The following is a 17,605-nucleotide window of genomic DNA, read 5'->3' on the forward strand; positions in this document are numbered from 1 at the left end:
ATGCTGTTTTGATAGCCAGGCACCATCAGCTTTCTTCACCACATTTGCTTATTTACCCGCTTTGTCTTCAGACGGTGATGAGTTTCAAAGCATACATAAGCCTACCCTGAATAACTTGCTCAAAGCACTCCTGCAGTTTCTATGCTTTCAGCATTTAGGTCTAGGCTGAGGCAGGAATCACAGTGCTTATGGGTACACTGTGATCAGAAACACCATCACAGCTGCTTTCAGTAGTTACCATACATCGATTTAACCTTCGGGTTGCTAGTGATTAATAGGAGTGTGTTCTGCTACCTAACTGTTGCCTTGTCCTATGGATAAGGCTGGCTTCTCTATCAAAAGGAGCCAGAATGGTGTAGTGTTTATGCATTCGGCTGCTAACTGCAAGGTCAGCAGTTTGAAAGCACTAGCTGCTCCAAGGGAGAAAGATGAGGCTTTCTACGTCCATAAAAAGTTAACCGTATCAGAAGCCCAGGGGGACAGTTCTAGCCTGTCCAGCAGGGTCGCTGTGGGTCACAATTGCCTTGATGGCACTGAGTGGGTGGGCATTTTCCGTCTCCTCTGTCAGTTGTTGAGTCTACTCTGCCTGTGGCACCCCATCCCCCACGGGTCAGAGTAGAGCCGTGCTCCACAGGGTTTTCATGGCTGAGTATTTGGGGAAGTAGATCACCAAGCCTTTCTTCTGAGTCACCTGAGTCAAACGCTAAACAAAACCCACTGCCATCGCATTGATTCCACTTCATAGCTACCCAATATGCAGGGTTTCAGAGACTGTAAATCTTTATAGGATCGGTCTCTGAGCAGCTGGTGGGTTTGAACCACTGAGCTTGCATTTAGCAGCCCAGTGCTTAACCTCCGCACCACCAAGGTTCCCTAGGCAGCTCTAGCTGGGCTTTAGCTCCAACCTTCCCATTAGTAAGTCAACCACGTCACCATTTGTGCTGCCTAGGGACACGTATTTTACCAAGAGACTGCATCATATTCTTCTTTGTGTAAATAGGATATGAAGTAAAAGTTATTACATTTTATATCTAATTTTATTTTCAATTTTACCTTATTTTTTGAGAATGCCCTCACTTTATTCTACATAGTCTTTATTTATTTATATAAGATGATTTCTAAGTGACAGATATTGATTTGATTTAAAAGGTTTAAAATGTTTTAGAAGTGAATGCTTTGAACATTTAACAGTTAAAGTATCTCCTTTGAAGTTTTTCTCCCTCTTAGTCACGGATGAAAAAATGTAATTCATTTTGCAGTTAGAAATTTAAACAAATCTGATTTTACCACTACTAGCAGCTCTAAGGAGTCCTGGTAGCGTGGTGGTGGTGCTTGGGCTGCTAGCAGTCACTGTGGGACAGATGGCTCTCTACTCCTGTGAAGAGTGGCAGTCTCAGAAACCCACAGGGGTGGTGCCACCCTGTCCTCTGGGGTGGCTCTGCGTCGATGGCCATGAGTGGTAGCTTTACATGCGTCAGATTGCTCCGCATGCGTGAAAACACTGGATTCGATTCTTCATCTGCTTTGTACGTAGGCACATCTTACGTCTAAATTTGCATGCCTAACCTAAGAAACCCTTATTGGATTTTTAAATCAAGAAATTAAAAGAAAAACTACTTCCTTCATAATGTGTATTGTCATATTGAAAATCTAAATGCATTTAGAGACCAAAACTTACTTGAGGGCTGAGCCTTAGAATAGACAAGGAGTGATGCAAGTGGTTAACTCAATCAGCTGCTCACTTCAAACATTGGCAGTTCAAATGCACCTAGAAGCACCTCGGAAGAAAGGCCTGGAGACCTCCTTCCAGAAGCTCAGCCATTGGAGACCCCATGGGAGACAGTTCTACTCCGACTCGAGTGGGGTCACCATGAGTCAGAATGGGCTAAGGGCACCTGGTTATAATGTTAAACATACATGCATTGTAGACATATTCTACTAGACATACCCATTCTTTCTCTTCAATTTAGTGGTCTTTTTTTCTTGAACATTGGAATTACACTTTTATGACCCCCACCGAAGCTTTTTTTTTTTTTTAAAGACCCTTATGCTGAATATTATAAGGGCTTCTATTCTTTGACATATTCACTCATGTATTCTGTTAACATTGTTTTCAAAAGAAATGCTAGCTGGATGCAATGAAGGGCCGGCTACAGCTACTTAAGTCCTTATAAAAGTTTGCATGAATTACAAATGCCATCTCTGAAAGGTACGTGAGGGCTTTGCTTTTTTTTTTTTTTTCAGACACCTTTATATGAACAATTCTGGCTATGCTCGGAGCCCCAGACACAAGTCCACTAGGCTCGTCATCCTCACTGGGCCACACTCATTACTCTCAGCTAAGGTGCCCGGAGCTTGGCTTCATCATCACCCGCCCCCAGGAGACAATTAACACAAAGGAAGAATGACATGGCTCAAATTTCAATTGCAATAATGAGTCCTTTTATTACAAACTTGCGTCATGGAAACCTGATTTGCGAATGGAGAGCCTCCAAAATGACACCTCTCATCCTGGTGTGTTGAGGGTGTCAGGTGGATCTGGGGACTCACAGAGCTGCCTCCTGGGGGGTTCTCAGCTGTCATGGTGGGGGTCTTGCCCCCAAGGAGCCCGGGCTTGTGCTGAAACCATCTTCCTTTCAGCAGGCAAGCACTTGGTCGTTTCCCACCTGTGCCGACCACTTGATAGATAAATAGGTACCTGCAACAGATTCCCCGTCGTGAAGTCAGAGACGGGTGTGCGTTCATGGAGTGTGGCCTGGAGAGTAGTTTTTCAGGTTTTGTTTCGCTTTTGAATCGTATGCAGCGACTGGAAACTTTGAAGGTGATTCCCAAGAAGCGATGTTCCGGGGCCTGCTTGAGTCACCGCTGTGATTTGTTATTCATTTGTAGTTGCTCTTTATGGCCGGATGTTAGCATGCCCTCAAACACTCTACGTCGTTTTAACATGTGCCTTTCAAAAACATTATTTTCACAGTTCAATTGCTCTTTCATCGTTCAGTATCCAAGGAAATGTTTAGGTTTGACCAACTCAAATTACTATCAAATCTGAGTTTTTAAAGCCTTATTGTTTTATTAGTTAACCGGTCACTGGACAGTTGGCTCTTTTGATAGCAATCTTAAAGAGAATTGTTTATGTTACAGGAAAACTGATCCAAGTGGTGTTCGGCCATTGGGACGTTGTCACGTGCCTCACCCGCTCTGAGTCGTACATTGGTGGGAATTGCTACGTTCTCTCGGGATCCCGTGATGCCACCCTCCTCCTGTGGTACTGGAATGGAAAGAGCAGCGGGATTGGAGATAACCCGGGCGGTAAGTAGGACATAGTTTGTGAGTCAGCCTCTACCAGCGGCACGTAATAGCACTTGCCTCTGAAGTTATCTTTTGTAAGATGACGACGGTGGGCCAGAATTTGCACGTGCATTTAATTTCTTAGCTATAATTTAAGGAGCAACTACATCGCCTTGCTATTAACGTTTTGGGACCGTTGATAACGAAAATCTGAGCGTGGAATCCCCTCATTGCTGATGGAGTCATTTTTTATAGTCTGAAAATGCTGCTTCTTCATTGGAAATGGCTGTCACTAAATAAAGTAAAGGTGTTTCATTCCTGAATAATAACTATAAGGTAAAAGAGCAATCACATATTATCTCATTTATTAAATTCATATTTTAAAGGCACAAAGTAAAAATTATGATTTCATGGAAACCAGTCTTTCCAAAAATATGCTTTCATCTGCATATTAAAAGATAAAACAGGTCATAAAAGGCCAATATGGAATATTCAAATTGGCTCTTGGTTTTTCAGATGGGAAAAGAAAATGTTCACCAACAGCCTTAACCATCTTTATGAAACTATGCTGAAGGCCGTAAAGCAAAAAATGTGCAACCATTTAAAATTGTAATTCACAGAAGGCAAAAAAGGAAGTTGCTACCATTAAAACCAATCGCACACAGCTGCAGAAAAGAAATGGCTTTAGAAAAACACATTAAGAAGTAGGAAAAAACAATTAAAGGGACCACCTGAAAAATGAGAATTTAATTAAAATGATTATGACAACACTGAAGGGTTCTTGCAAGAATAGCTTTAGATTTTTACTTCACGAAGTAGAACATTTTAACTGCTCGTAAATATTTACAGTTCCTTAGTTTAAAGCAAGTTGCATTGTATTTAGTTAAGGAAGGCTGATCTTGTATGGTACTTCTGTCACACAATCCAGAATTATGAAACAGTTTAAATCTGTTTGTGGCCAGCATATTTTGGGTTGATTTTTTTAAAGCTAAGCATAATGTATTATATTAGTATGAAAGTAAAATCTTTTTTAATTTACATAAATGTAAGTATAATGTAAAAAGAAGTATGTGCAAAGTATTTTTCAAAACTTTCTGCTTACATATATAAAGGTAGACTTTGCTCAGTGTGGTGGGTTAGCAAAATTTTATTCAGTGACAGTAATTTATGTTTCTTATTTTAATCAAAATAGATAATCCCCTACAGTAATCAAATTTGAAGTATCATTTTAAGGTGGATACTCCATATAATATGGTCTCTGTCATAAGTTCAGGTTTCAGTGTGTGCGTCTGCCTTTCATAGATCTATACATACATAAGTACCTCTGAGGGTAATTGCAGTAACATTTTAAAAGAAATGAAGTTCAGAGTCTTAAATTTTGACATCCTTTGAAAAGAACTTTACATTCTTTTATTATGGTTTCTTACATTCTGGCTACATTTCCTTTCTGACTTTTTAGCATGTGTGACTACTCTTTTTTTCCCCTGGTTCAGGGAATCTAAATCCTGAGATTCACTGAATTGTCTCAGGCAAATCTATGTTTGACATAGATAAAAAAGCTACCATTTTGTGATTTAGCTCCAATGATTGAGGAAGTGTGTGTGTGTGTGTGTGTGTGTGTGTGTGTGTAGACATAAGCTGTCTAGACATAATGGAAGAAGTTTCACATACCTGTAGCACTACTAACAACAAAAAACCTAGACAAAAAACCTAGATATTTACCTTCTGTACTTGTTGACCCAGTCATGCTCTCCACTTCTTTCCACACGGCGTCCCAGTGTGGCCTCTGAGGTCTAGCTCAAGGCACAGCACGCTACTTAAGGTGACCAGATTTTAACATTGGTAAAGCGGGACAAAAGCGGGACACCATTGATAAAACTCATGTCTTGGTGAAATAGCCACACGGCAGCCGCAAACCGTATACCCTAGCTTGTCGTGCATTCTTTCCAAAAATCAGGACTTTTTAAAAATGCCGCGGGATATGGGAAAAATTTTTTTTAATTGGGACTGTCCTGCCAAAAGCAGGACGTCTGGTCACCTTACTCTACTTGTGTGTAATTGCTGTTGCATTTCAGAATTAAGTTTAGTTTAAAGTTAGAATTTTTTTCTGCAAATAGAAATGTGTGTGTGTGTGTGTGTAGCCTACAGATCAGCTTTGCAGAGATTGTTTTTGCCTGCATTTTCCTGAAAAATCAAATAAAAAATGCAGCAGTAGCACTGGAAAACCCTGGGGTTCGGAGTAAAAATCATCTAAATTGTAAGTGTTGCTCCTTCCGTCTTGTCTGAAAAATGATCGTAGGAACAGTAACTGACTCAAAGTGTTATCAGAAGCACAGGATGCTTCTAGCAAATAAATCACATGCAAGCCCCATCTTGTTGGCATGAGAGTGTACATTATTACATTGTACTTTTTATAAAGCACTTCGTCTGTATCCTCTCATTGTCTGCATTGGGCTGGACATTGACTCCTACTGGTGTTGGCAATAGGAAGAAAAAGAATTAAATAATAAAGGTGGCCACCACGGCGCCTCCAAAGAAAATGTTAAGAGAATTGTCCTGTCTCTTGACGAAATGAAATCCGCTCCCTCCAAGTGAACCCCACTCATTTCTGGCCCCTTTGTAACGTCTGATATCCCAATTGAAGATAGCTTTATCTGTGAAGGACGAATCTGGGAGAAAGACAAAGAGGCACATTTTCATAGAAGGAGAAGTTACACACATTAGAGTGGCGGGGTGGGCAGGCGATGACCCAGCCAGTCTAGGCTTTGCAAAATAAAATCACAAACAAAAGCTTGGGCATTTTTACCACTGCGTGCGCACTGTGTTTGCTTCGGATTTTATCAGCCTCTGGCTCGGGGACGGCTGCACCAGGCAGCCGCCGAAGTTGGAGCGTTTCACGTGAGGGGCTGTGGGTTGTGCTTGGCTCTCGCCCGTGCTCCTCGTGGCTGCCAGACAAAAGGGCTGGACGAGGCGCTGGGGCTCTCGGATCCATCTGACTGCACTGTGGCCTCTACGTGCACCAAATGCCTCAACTTCAGTTTTGTGTGAATAATTTGGAGTGCTTTGCTTTCTCTACGTAAAAATAGGCATGTGAGGGAAAACCAGGCCAGTGCCTTTTCTGCGGTTTGTATGTCTCATTCAGGTATTCGGTTATTTTATTTTAAAAATCAGGAAAATAGCTAATCATTTTGCTTACAAGGTCCATAAACTTACACCTTTTTCCTCTTAATACAGCACTGGTAGTGTGTGCAAACCTGATTGCTATTTAAAAGGGGGGGAAATCACGTTAGCCAGTATTCGTATACATATTGCTTAAACAAAGTCAGGCTGAGGCAACTTGGACAAACCCAGGCGTAGTTTAATCTGAGGCTTCTAAGCAGACACGGGAGTTTCATGAAATCTGCCTAGATTGTTTGGCAGCGCCCTGTTTGCTTCCACACAGACAGTGCCTCCTCTTCGACTCTATTGTCGCGAGAGCCTTATCTTCCGAGGAATGTCATTTTCTCAACGAGAGGACAGTTTAAAATAGGAGCCCACTGATTTGTGGATGTTTTATAAAATCACCCCAGAACAGTTCCAGGAGAGGTGTTTTCTGCGCGGAGGGGCAGCATCTCGGGCCTCGGTGCTCTTTGTGTCGTGGAACTGACTCCCGCCGCCACAGTGCTTTTCCTGAGATACGTGTTTTTCTTTCAAATACTCGTGATGCTGTCCAGACCACACATTTCCAATGTGGGGAGAAAATGTTCCCCAATGTTCAATTGACCTTCAAATATTTTAAACGTTGAAATTACCTTTATTATACAGGCAGGATGAGACCGTCCAAAGAGTCATTATTTAGTTGCTATTTTTTAGGTCGTAGCAACAGATCATAAATATAGCATTTAAAGGCTACGAGTGTACTGGGTATTTTTTTTAATTTTAGAAAATCTCAGTAATTTTTTAAAAGCCCAGTTGATGATCTTTAGACACAAACAGCCGCTGACTGGGAGGGTGTTGCCTGGATTTGTGTGTGTAGTGTTTCAATAAAGTAGTTTTCCATTCTCACATTCTGGTTTTGATTTGATTGAAAGGTGGCATTTCCCCCCACCTCCCCCGTCTTTGCAATCAGACATGGTAATCTATGTCAGCTTGTCCCTTTATGGGCATGGCGTCTACTTGGGGGGAAAAACAACTATTTAAGTTTGGGGCTTTTTTCCCCCCCTTAACAACAAGATTCTGTTCTCGAAGAATATTTCAGCACCGTTAATTAGAAAGAAGGTTTTATGAACCATGCGGCTAGCGTGAACAGACCCACAGCTGGTTTTAAAGTACTGTATGCCGTAGCTGCCCTGCTTTTTCTCGGTCTCAAACTTCATTTTGTTAGACTCTCATCAATCACAGGAGTCATTACCAGAAATCCTACTGTTGTTAATTTTAGTACTATCACACTAATGAGACGTTCCTGCTGTAATTACAAATGAGTTCTAACTTTAAGGTATTCTAAATTTTTTCTTAATGAATTTAGAATGATCTTACCATATGACCATAAATACCACTGATAGATGCATAGACTACTCATCAACCCTCCAAGAAGAGCGGCGTCCTAATGTGTCCACGTGTGAATTATGTACTGGTCGCCTCTGTGCACGTGTGCTTATGCATATGTATATTTTTGTGTGCACATCCTTAGGAATTATGTCCTTTTTGTTGTCATGCCTAGCATGCTTTACCAAAGCTACTGATAAACCTTATTCTTTTGTCTGGCCACCATCAGTGGGTGGAACACAGTGTGAGTCTCCCTAAGCAGGTGTCCTAGAGCGCCATCTGCTGGAGGCATTTGAGGACGTGCCTCTGGTTACGTGGCTATGTTTGTATTTGATAAGACAGGTGTACTTGGGTTTTAATTGCCTGTGTGTGATTACATTTCTTTTAATGGGAAGTGTACACTCTCTTGAACTACATGAGCTGGTAAAAAGAACTCCCTCTCTTCCTCTTCCTGCTACACCTGACCTGGCTTGGGACCTTTATGATAGAAGGAAACGTCTGCCTGCCTCAGAGAACGGGCATCAGTTTGTCATGAGATCAGGTATCTGTCATCTTACTGAATGCCGGTCTTTGTAGTAAGCTGGCGGTAGGGTGGGGGGATATGTGGCTAACATTTTGAATTCAGATTTCTTATGATCGCCAGCTTCTGAACTGGAGAACAGTGGTTGAAACGAGTAGCCTTTTCACGCCCCGCGCCTGACACTTGAGGTGACTCTGCGGGGACAGGAGGTTTTTTTGTCTGCGTCCCATGAAGAGGCGCCCCTCTGGCCTCCATGTGGTCTGCACCGGGGCTCTCCGGCCAGACTGCCTGCACTCTTTGTATTTTCTCCTTGAAGGAGTCAGCAACTAGGGGTGGGAGGCGAGTACGTTGGCAGTGTTCAAGTTCAGGTGACATTAAAACTGCATCTATGAAATTCTCCAGAAGGTCCGGGATGTTTAGTGCTCCATGATATAATGCAGGCCCTCCATTCCAGCAAAACAACTCTGTATTTACTGCTTGTACCTAATAGTAGATGTGGTAAACGGAATTATATTCATATGGCACATGAATACAACCGTAATCTGCACCATATGCAGGGTGGTGGACTGATGTGCCAATATATCACATTTATTTACCTTGTTTGGTTGCCGCCCCCCCCCCAAAAAAAAAATCCAACTCTGCCATTCAGCCCATAGGCTGTAGCCACATGATGAAGAGAACAGAAGAACTGATGATTGATGTTCTTGAACCGAGCCGAGTCTCTTCATATGCAGGCTTTATTACTGCTGCGCCAAAAGAAAGCTGCTTGCCCGAAATTCCGTGCCCAGATAGGAAATTCACTTCCAAACCCTTGCTGGAATCATTCTCAGGAAGTACATAGTCCCTTTAGTCAACAAATTGCTGCTAGGGATATGGGGGTGGGGTAGGGGGGGGGTCTCTCAAAGGAAATGTTGTGTTTTGTTCTTTGACTTGTGAAGACTGAGTGTGCCCCAAATTGTGAACTGCTTCTCTTGGGTTTTGTTTTTGGAAATTTGCGAGTCATCCTTTGCTCTTTTTAGAATATGGAATAATTGTGTGTATGCGTGCATGACTTATTACTGTAGAACTACTAAGGATGCATTTAATTAAGACCTCCTGGAACAACCTATTAGGCTGACTGACTTTATCACCTGTCCGAATGTCCATTCCATTAGAGAAATATGTACCACACGTTGGGCTTTAGATAATGGGGAGACTTTCGGAGAACAAAAGCCGTTTTACATGAAACTAAGGATTGTAGTGACTGATGATTCTGTTTATGAAGGAGCACTTATTTATTTATTTGTAGATACCTGTTTTCAAATACCATGCTCACTAATACGGCATTACAAGGCTACACTTTGGAAGTGTTTGTTTGTGTGAACTTGCTTTCTTGATCTTTAACACTGCCATAACTTAAGTATATTGTGTTTTGTTTACTTTCTCTAATAAGTCATTTTTTCTCATAGTCAACTGGATTTGGTCAGACTTCAGATTATAGATTTGCAGTAACTTTGGCAGCAAAAAAAAAAAATGTTTAAGACTCTTTTTGCCTTTTGTGACCTAAGTCGACGTGACTTGTCGGCCTTTGTCATTTGTGTCTTTTAGCGTCTAATTTTCTGTGAGGCTTTTTTTATTTCCTTGGGGTGAGTGAATAGCTCAAGATGTGAGACCCTCCCTCAGTTTCCCCAGTGCCTTGCTTATGGAACAAAGGAACCTAAAAATGTTCAGGAGCTACTACAGATATCTTTATGTGATTTGAGAAATAAGTGGGGGAAAGTTAGGTATTTGGGATAGATAAAACTATTCCCACTTTTAATGACTCTTCACTACCATTACTCCCAGTGCTGCAGTCAGCAAACCTGGAAACAATCTCCTCTCAATTATTGTTCTTCCTGTGGGTCTTTTGGTCCAGAAGTGGAGCTTTTAAAGTAATTTTTGTTAGTGGACCCCCTATATGCAGCTACAGGAGCGGCAGATAAATGAGAACTCAGACAAGGCCCTCTGCAAGGAATCAACAAGTGGAAAGGATGGTCTCACGAAAGTAGGAGAGAATTTTATTAGTTCTTTAAAAAAGTATGATATACATTGAAATACATAATCATCAACATAAAAGAATATGTTCTCTACATTGCTAATTATAAAGAAATCAATCTGCTTATAAAATGAAAATTTTATAGTGTGTGGTGTAGTGGTTATATTGGGCTGCCAACCTCAAGGTTAGCAGTTCGAAACCACAAGCACTCCTTGGGAGAAAGACGAGACTTTCCATTCCCGTAAAGGGTTTCAGTCCCAGCAACCCCCAGGGGCACTTCTGCTCTGTCCTGTCGGGTTCTTGGGATGTGGACGGGAGGTGCGGGCAGTGAGTTTGCTCTGGCTGCACACGCTGACACCTAGGACTGAGGCTGGAGTGACAGCAGGAAAACATGAGCCACGGGATGTATTTATAGGTAGTGGTATTGGAAGGCAGTTCCTCATTTTCTTCGTCATAATTCACTAAATTATCTGACTGACTTATAATGAGCATGTCTGTAATCATCAGAGAAGAGGTACGTTAAGTCTGGTTGTAATAGAACTTCATTCGATGTCCTTGGGCTTCCAGCTACTAGGTCCGCTCTAGCCTCCGTATCCGAATGTCGTGGCTTGTTCTTCAGGGAAGGCTGGCAAGTCTGAGACAAGGAGGAGTAGGAGAAATGTAACTTCTGAAATAACAAAGCCGCCTCTATTTGGCTTTTATGAAGAATAAAATCAGATATTATACTTAGGCTGAAAAGTGTCTGTAACAGAAGAGAAAAGTTAGCATCTTTGTGCTCCTGCTGTTGCCACCACCTCCTCCACCTCCACCAATACTGCTACTACTCCCATTATGACCACGACTACTACTCTCACCATTATTATCACTACCATTACCAGCACTATCACTGTCACAATTACTAGTTGATACTGAGAAGTGCTCGCTGCCTGCCAGGCACTATCCCATGGACACCACATATAAACTCATGGATCTTAGTCATAGCCCTGTATGGGAACTTCTGTTAGTTCATTTTACAGGTGAGGCACAGAGCGAGTAAAAGCATGCCATTTTTTGCTTTTGGCCTCATAAATTCTTAGTTCTCCTTGATAGAACCTACCAGAGGGAGGCCACCGCCTGCATCCAGCTCAGGGATGCTAGGCCAGATGCTCCCTCTCCGCCACTGACTGCGGTGCCCTCCAGTTCTCATTTGAGGGAGTTGGATGACCGACTCTAGAAAATCCGGTGCAGCCCTCCCACTCCGCCCTTCTTAGCATATGCAGAGGACACAGCGGCACACCTACGCTGTACGAGTCCCCAAGACCGAGTTATTCAGATGAGTCTATGCGTCACAGGACTTGGCCTTTTAAAAACTCATGACATTTTAGCGGTACACTGATAAACACTTATAGATTCAAACTCATGTAACCTATTTTCTAGAGTCTTACTCTCTATTTATAAACCTTTACACAAAGATTAAGGGCTTCAAAATCTGTGGGAAAATGGGATTTTAGGAAAAGCAGGAGAAAAGGTCATGACCTAGAACTTCGTCTCATTTATAATGGATAGTTGTACCACTGTTACCTTGCCTAGCTTTAATACCTCTAGTATTTACAAGAGGAGCCTAACAAAACTGACTAGTGGCCATTGCACTCCAAGCACAATTATGATTTATAATCTGTAACTTATTATGTTTGATCCAAGACGCTATGTTTTTTTTTCACCAACAAGACCATAATGACTGAGGTGGGGAGGGGTGGGGAACTGATGGGGCGGCAATGATTTTTAAAAGTTCCAAGTTGTTTATTTCTCTTTATATAATTAAAATACAGTTTTATAATTCCAATTCAAAATTAGGAACTTAATGAGAAAGCTTTAGAAAGCATTCAATAGCTAACCTCATTTCCACTTCAGCCTAGTCATTTCCTTTCTTGATTTACCTTTATGGTGAACCGCATGAGAGAGTGGTGTGTGGAGTCCACAGGAATGTTCTGTAGTCATCAAAATGTAATTAAAATGGAATGAAAGGCAAGTGCAGAATGCCAGGATCCACCTTTAGGGAATCACCGGCTTATATGCCATACAGTATTTAGGTTTAATGGCTTTTTATTTTGTTTTACCTATCTGAATACATTTCTTTCTTTAAAACAATTTGTATTTTCTTTCAAAATGAGTGAACTATTGAAATCATTACTTTTTAAGTTCAGCTTTGTTGTTGTTGTTATTGTTTTTAGCTCTTGTTGAGCATTTGGCTTGGTTGTTACTCTTTACGGGTTGTATTAATCAATGTGATCTATTGATTTTTATGTACATATTCGGATCAGTATAAGTAGTTTGGGCTGAAGTACAAATGTTTACGCCTCTGCAATTCTTGTAGTTTGGATAGAGGTTTACAGTGAGGCCCCGGCAGCACTTGGGGTGAGCAGTGGCCTGCAGACTGGCCAGTGACTGAAGCCCACCGCTCCCCCGCAGGGGGAAGAGGAGGCTGTCCACCCCTGCCTTGGGAACCCAGCGCCGAGCCACTGGGAGTCGGAATGTGCTTGATGGCAGTGGGTTTTGGGGGTTTGCGGGTTTATGGTCAACCAAAGGAGCCCTCGTGGCATTGGGCTGTGAAGCAGCGGGCTGCTAACCGACAGTCAGTAGTTTGAATCCACCCGCCCCTCTGTGGGAGGAAGATGACGCAGACCTTAGGCGCAGTCCTGCTGTAGCCTATATCAGGTCGCTGTGAGTCAGCGTCAGCGTGACGTGATGGCTGGTAGTGGGATGACTAAGGTTTGTTTTATAAAGGTCAGTGAAAGCTCACGCAAATCAAGTCATCGTCAAATATAGGGCCATGTTGTATTCCTTCCCCCATCTATACAGTACACGGGACATCATCTAAGCCCAGTACACGTTATCAAATTAATGAAAAACGAATTTCTGAACAAATGGAAAATGTTCATATGGGAGCAAAAAAATCATCTAAACTAGGTATTAATTGGGGGAAAAAGAGATTTTGTTTCTATGAAACTAAAAATGGCAAAATGTCCCTTCACCTGTGTTTGTAAATAGGAAAATAAACAATCTATAAATTATCAAGAGCTTATGAGGGTGGGGGGAGGGATGGGAAAAATGAAGAGCTGATACCAAGGGCTCACATAGAAAATGCTTTGTTTTTGTTTTGTTTTGAATCATTTTACTGGGAGCTCTTACAGCTCTTACCACTATCCATACATACAGCCATTGTGTGAAGCACATTTGTACATCTGTTGCCATCATCAGAAAGGAAATGTTTTGGAAATGATGGCAACAGATGTACAAATGTGCTTGATACAATTGATGTGTGGATTTTTATAAGAGCCCCCAATAAAATGATTTATTAAAATAACAAAAAAAGAAGGGCAAAGGGTTGAAACCCACTTCATCTCTTAATCAATGGTATTGAAAACAGGGCGAGTTAATGAAAGGGATTCACTGTCTGCTAAAACAAAACAAGGTGCTTACCTCAGCCTGGTGGCATAGGGGACTAAGCATCTGGCTGCTAACCGTGACGTCATCGGCTCCAAGGCACCAGCTTCTCTGCGGGAGAAGCAGGAGGCTGTGACTCCTGTGGAGGGAGAGAGAGTTCGCTCCCGCAGGCAGTGCGCCTCTGCCCCGTCGGCTCGCTAAGGGTCAGAATTGATGCGATGGCAGTGGGTGGTGCGAGGAGCGAGCGAGCATCGTGCAGTACAGTCACAGTGAGTTCATGGGCCTAAACTTTGGGGAGAGTCCCCAAAATACCAAGAACATTCACTGTGTACAACGTAACTTAAAAATTTGCCAGCAATGACTGCCAAGCCTCTTTGTGCCAGGACTATTCGTCTGTTTTGCCTTAAAGGAAACAGACATTTTGAAATAATACTTTCCTTATTCTTTGTGAGCACGATCCTACAGAAATTACCATTTACTCTACTTTCTGCTGTAACTGCAAGTGGTCCTGAATCCATATGATGGGGAAATATACCTGATGTTATGAGGGCACCAAAACGTTACACTCAGTAAAAACATTCACCGCAGCACCGATGGTGCTGATATCTGTCACCGTGTTTCTTTTAAAGCACAGGCTCAGGATCAACACTCCGTGGGCGAGAGGGAGATTGTGTGCCGTCTCGGTGCAAGCTGGGTTGTGCAGCTAGTCTGGGTTAGCACTGATACTCGGTGCTCTGTGCTGAGAAAAGCCCATCACAGGAACGGCGGGTGCATCCTGGCGGTCATGGCGGGATTTGGACTGGCTCTAATCTCACTTGACTTGTGCATCTTCCTCCAAGGCCATCCATAAAGCCTGCTGCGGACCCTTTTCAGTCTCCGGTTAGGATTTGCATCAGTAGTCATAAACCTGCTCCCAGGACAAAGAGCTCCTTCGCCTTTGAAGTCGCTGTTGGAACATTTCAAAGAAGTCCTAGAAATCTGTCCTCTTTCTCTTTTTCTTTTCCTTTAAGGAGAGTTTAAAGCGCAGACCTTTAAACCAGTAGCAAGATAAATTTTTCTCGCGGCATCATGGAAAGCCATGGCGATTTTTCAAGCAGCAAGACTTTAAACGGTTCTTAAGGGAGTCTGTTCTGCTTGGTGATCTAACTTGTGGTGAATCCTGCTCTCTAAGAAATCAAAAGTAAAGGCTCTTTCCATTCAGTAACCGCTGCAAATTTTCAGCGAATGAATTAGCCTGGTATTTTTCAGAAGGCTTTTTTCCTGCCCTTTATTCAGTTTAAAAACTTCAGTGAGAGATGGTGATAGCTTTGGGCACTGACTTATTTTAGCTCTGTGCCCCTTCCCATCGCCCCCACTGCACCCTGCCCCTGGTGCAGGGTCTGATCAGTGCTGGGAGGGCAGGCTTAGGGGGACGCTGCAAGGAGAATGAGTGAAGTGCTTCCTAGGTTTTGTTTCTCAGCTCTCCAAACAGAACCATGCAGAGATGTGGGGGTCTTTGCTTTGCCTGGCCTTCTGTGGGGATGTTATCGCTTGGGCCTTGCTGCAATCCAGGGTGATGTATGCACCCCCACCTCAGAGAACCAGAGAGACAGCCTGCGCCTCGGCCTCCTGATTGCCCTCTGCACGGAGCCGAGGCTCCCCAGTGCCTGCTTGCTTCCTCAGCACCCACTCACTCACTGTAGCGAGATTTTAATATCTGATACACTTGGTTTATTGGCACACAACCCAACAGGTACTGATTTTCAGTGTACCTTTTGATCAAGAGAAAATGTGAAAAAATGCTTGATCTGTACAGGAGAAAAATGTTTAGCCAGACAGGCAACCGCTCTTCTCAGGGAATGCTGTGTGCTTTGGTTGTGTGTGTGTGTGTGTGTGTGTGTAAAAGGGGGAGGATTCCTACAGGTGAGGAGCAGGAGGCAGCATGGGCTTTGTACGAGAAACCCAGTGCCTGGGTGTGCAGCCCCGTACCTGAGAGGACCAACAGTTGTAATCTACCCTTATGCTTTTTTCATTTATTGGAGTTTGGGTTTTTTCTTTTCTTTTTCGCATTTCCTGAATTGTCTAACCTGTTTCCTGGATTAGGAAGTATTTTGCCAAACTTTGAAGCTAAAATTGTAGCGTCGAGCAGTTCTTTTGTAGAGATCAGGCTATAAGGGTGGGGGATCGTTTTTCATTTTTGAATTATCCTGATATTGTCCCTATGTGTGTGCACTGTGTGGCAGGAAAAGAAAAGTTATATTTTAGAGTATTGGGGTATTTTTCAAGTCAAGCATAGTTAGGGACAGCCTGATGAGAGCGCAGGATGAATGCTTCTATTTTAACCTGCTTCTTCAGGGTGACCATGGAGCTTCATAAGTTTTGCCTTTATGATGGCAGGACCTTCCACTGTTTCATCTTTTACCTTAAAGGAAAAACACGAGACAGTCATCTCCCCCTCCCTCGCCCGAGAACCCGCTCTGAACCTAGGAACCAACCTGCAGAATCGCCATGCTTACTGGACAGGGTCCGCTGGGCCTGCTGCCAGCCATCCGCCCTGCGGTACTGTGGGTTTATGCCCAGATTGCCTGTCAGGTCCGTCTCCTCCCAGCTTTGGCTTCCCACTGAGGAGCGGAAGGCAATTTGAGTTAAAATACAAATCTAACACCACCACCCGTCCCCCAAATGGCCACTTATGAAAACAAAAAAGGAACAATCACACCCAAAATGTATTCCTAATTTAGCTCTTCGTGATCTGAAACGTTGGCAAAAAGTTGACAGTAGATCTGATTAGATAGTAATTTAGAAAATAACGTGGTCGAAGTGATTTTTACAAGTTCCTGGAAAATCTGTTTTACATTTTGATTCAATCTTTTCACACCCCGCGTGAAGCTCCCCTGTGTTCGCTCACGGACTGGAGCGCTTCTCGGGAGAAGAGGGCGCCCACGACGCAGGCGAACGTGTATTTGTGAAGTGGCTTCCAGCTTCCTCACCGCAGAATTAACTTTCTTGTGGAGGTTAACTAATTCGGATTGGGTTGTATTTACATTTTTTAAAAAAACAGATTTCTGAATTTGTGGACTTTTAAAGGCAAAAACGGTTGTTCTGATGACAGGTTTTGTTCTTGGAAATCTCAGGAGAACTTTCGAAGTACGGTGGGCTTCCCTTCAGGAATAAGTTTTTAAATTCTGTGTCAAATGAAGCCAGGCACCTTGTTCTAGTCACCTCCCTGCCTTTCAGCCCATTCCTCCAGGTGTCCCTGTATCGCAGAGCTGGTTCCTGAATCCAGGACGGTGCGGTTTGAGGCCATGCTCCGTTATCTTAAATTCCACTTGGCAGTCTCTTGTCCCCAGAAGCCACGTAGGCCTTCTGAGACTGTAAGACTGTGCGGTGTACATTCCAGGGAAAACTACTGGGAAACGCTCCTGGGTGTAACGTCCTGGGGGCATTGCAAGGCAGCCATGACCCGACCATGGGTTCATCCTCAGAGACCAGGCCCTTGCCCTCATGGTAAGTCCCTCACCTTCCTGGTCATGGACCTTGTACGTTCAGTGAAAACCATTGCTCTCTACCCTCTGCCCCTAGGAAAACATAGGCACATATGAATATCCTATATGACGTGCCTAGGCCCCACTGAGCCTACCTTAGATGTTGATAAAACCGTTTGGGGGGCTTGATTCGTCTTTTTCTGTTTGACAGTCAGCTTTGGCCTTTTAAAGCACAGCGTGTTTCTGATAGATTGTCCTTGACCTAACAGGTTTCCTCCTCAGAAGGGGAGACTGCTCCGAGCATTGTCAAGTGGCTGGGGATGGAACCACAATGTATTCTTTTCCGCAGACTTCCATAGCTGGTGATTCCGA

The 17,605-nt window shown here is 43.1% G+C and overlaps 1 protein-coding gene across 1 annotated transcript in view; it reads left to right on the top strand.

Moving 5' to 3' along the window:
* LRBA (LPS responsive beige-like anchor protein) overlaps positions 1-17,605 on the top strand; it is a 752,417-nt gene that overhangs the window by 721,506 nt on the left and 13,306 nt on the right. The window contains exon 51 of the mRNA XM_045295806.1: positions 3,142-3,309. Coding sequence (XP_045151741.1) covers positions 3,142-3,309 — 168 coding nt within the window. The remainder of the gene's footprint in view (positions 1-3,141; positions 3,310-17,605) is intronic.

Source organism: Echinops telfairi, unplaced genomic scaffold (assembly GCF_000313985.2).
Source record: "Echinops telfairi isolate 266 unplaced genomic scaffold, ASM31398v2 ScPeMD7_5868;HRSCAF=6743_1, whole genome shotgun sequence".
Taxonomy (NCBI): Eukaryota; Metazoa; Chordata; class Mammalia; order Afrosoricida; family Tenrecidae; genus Echinops; species Echinops telfairi.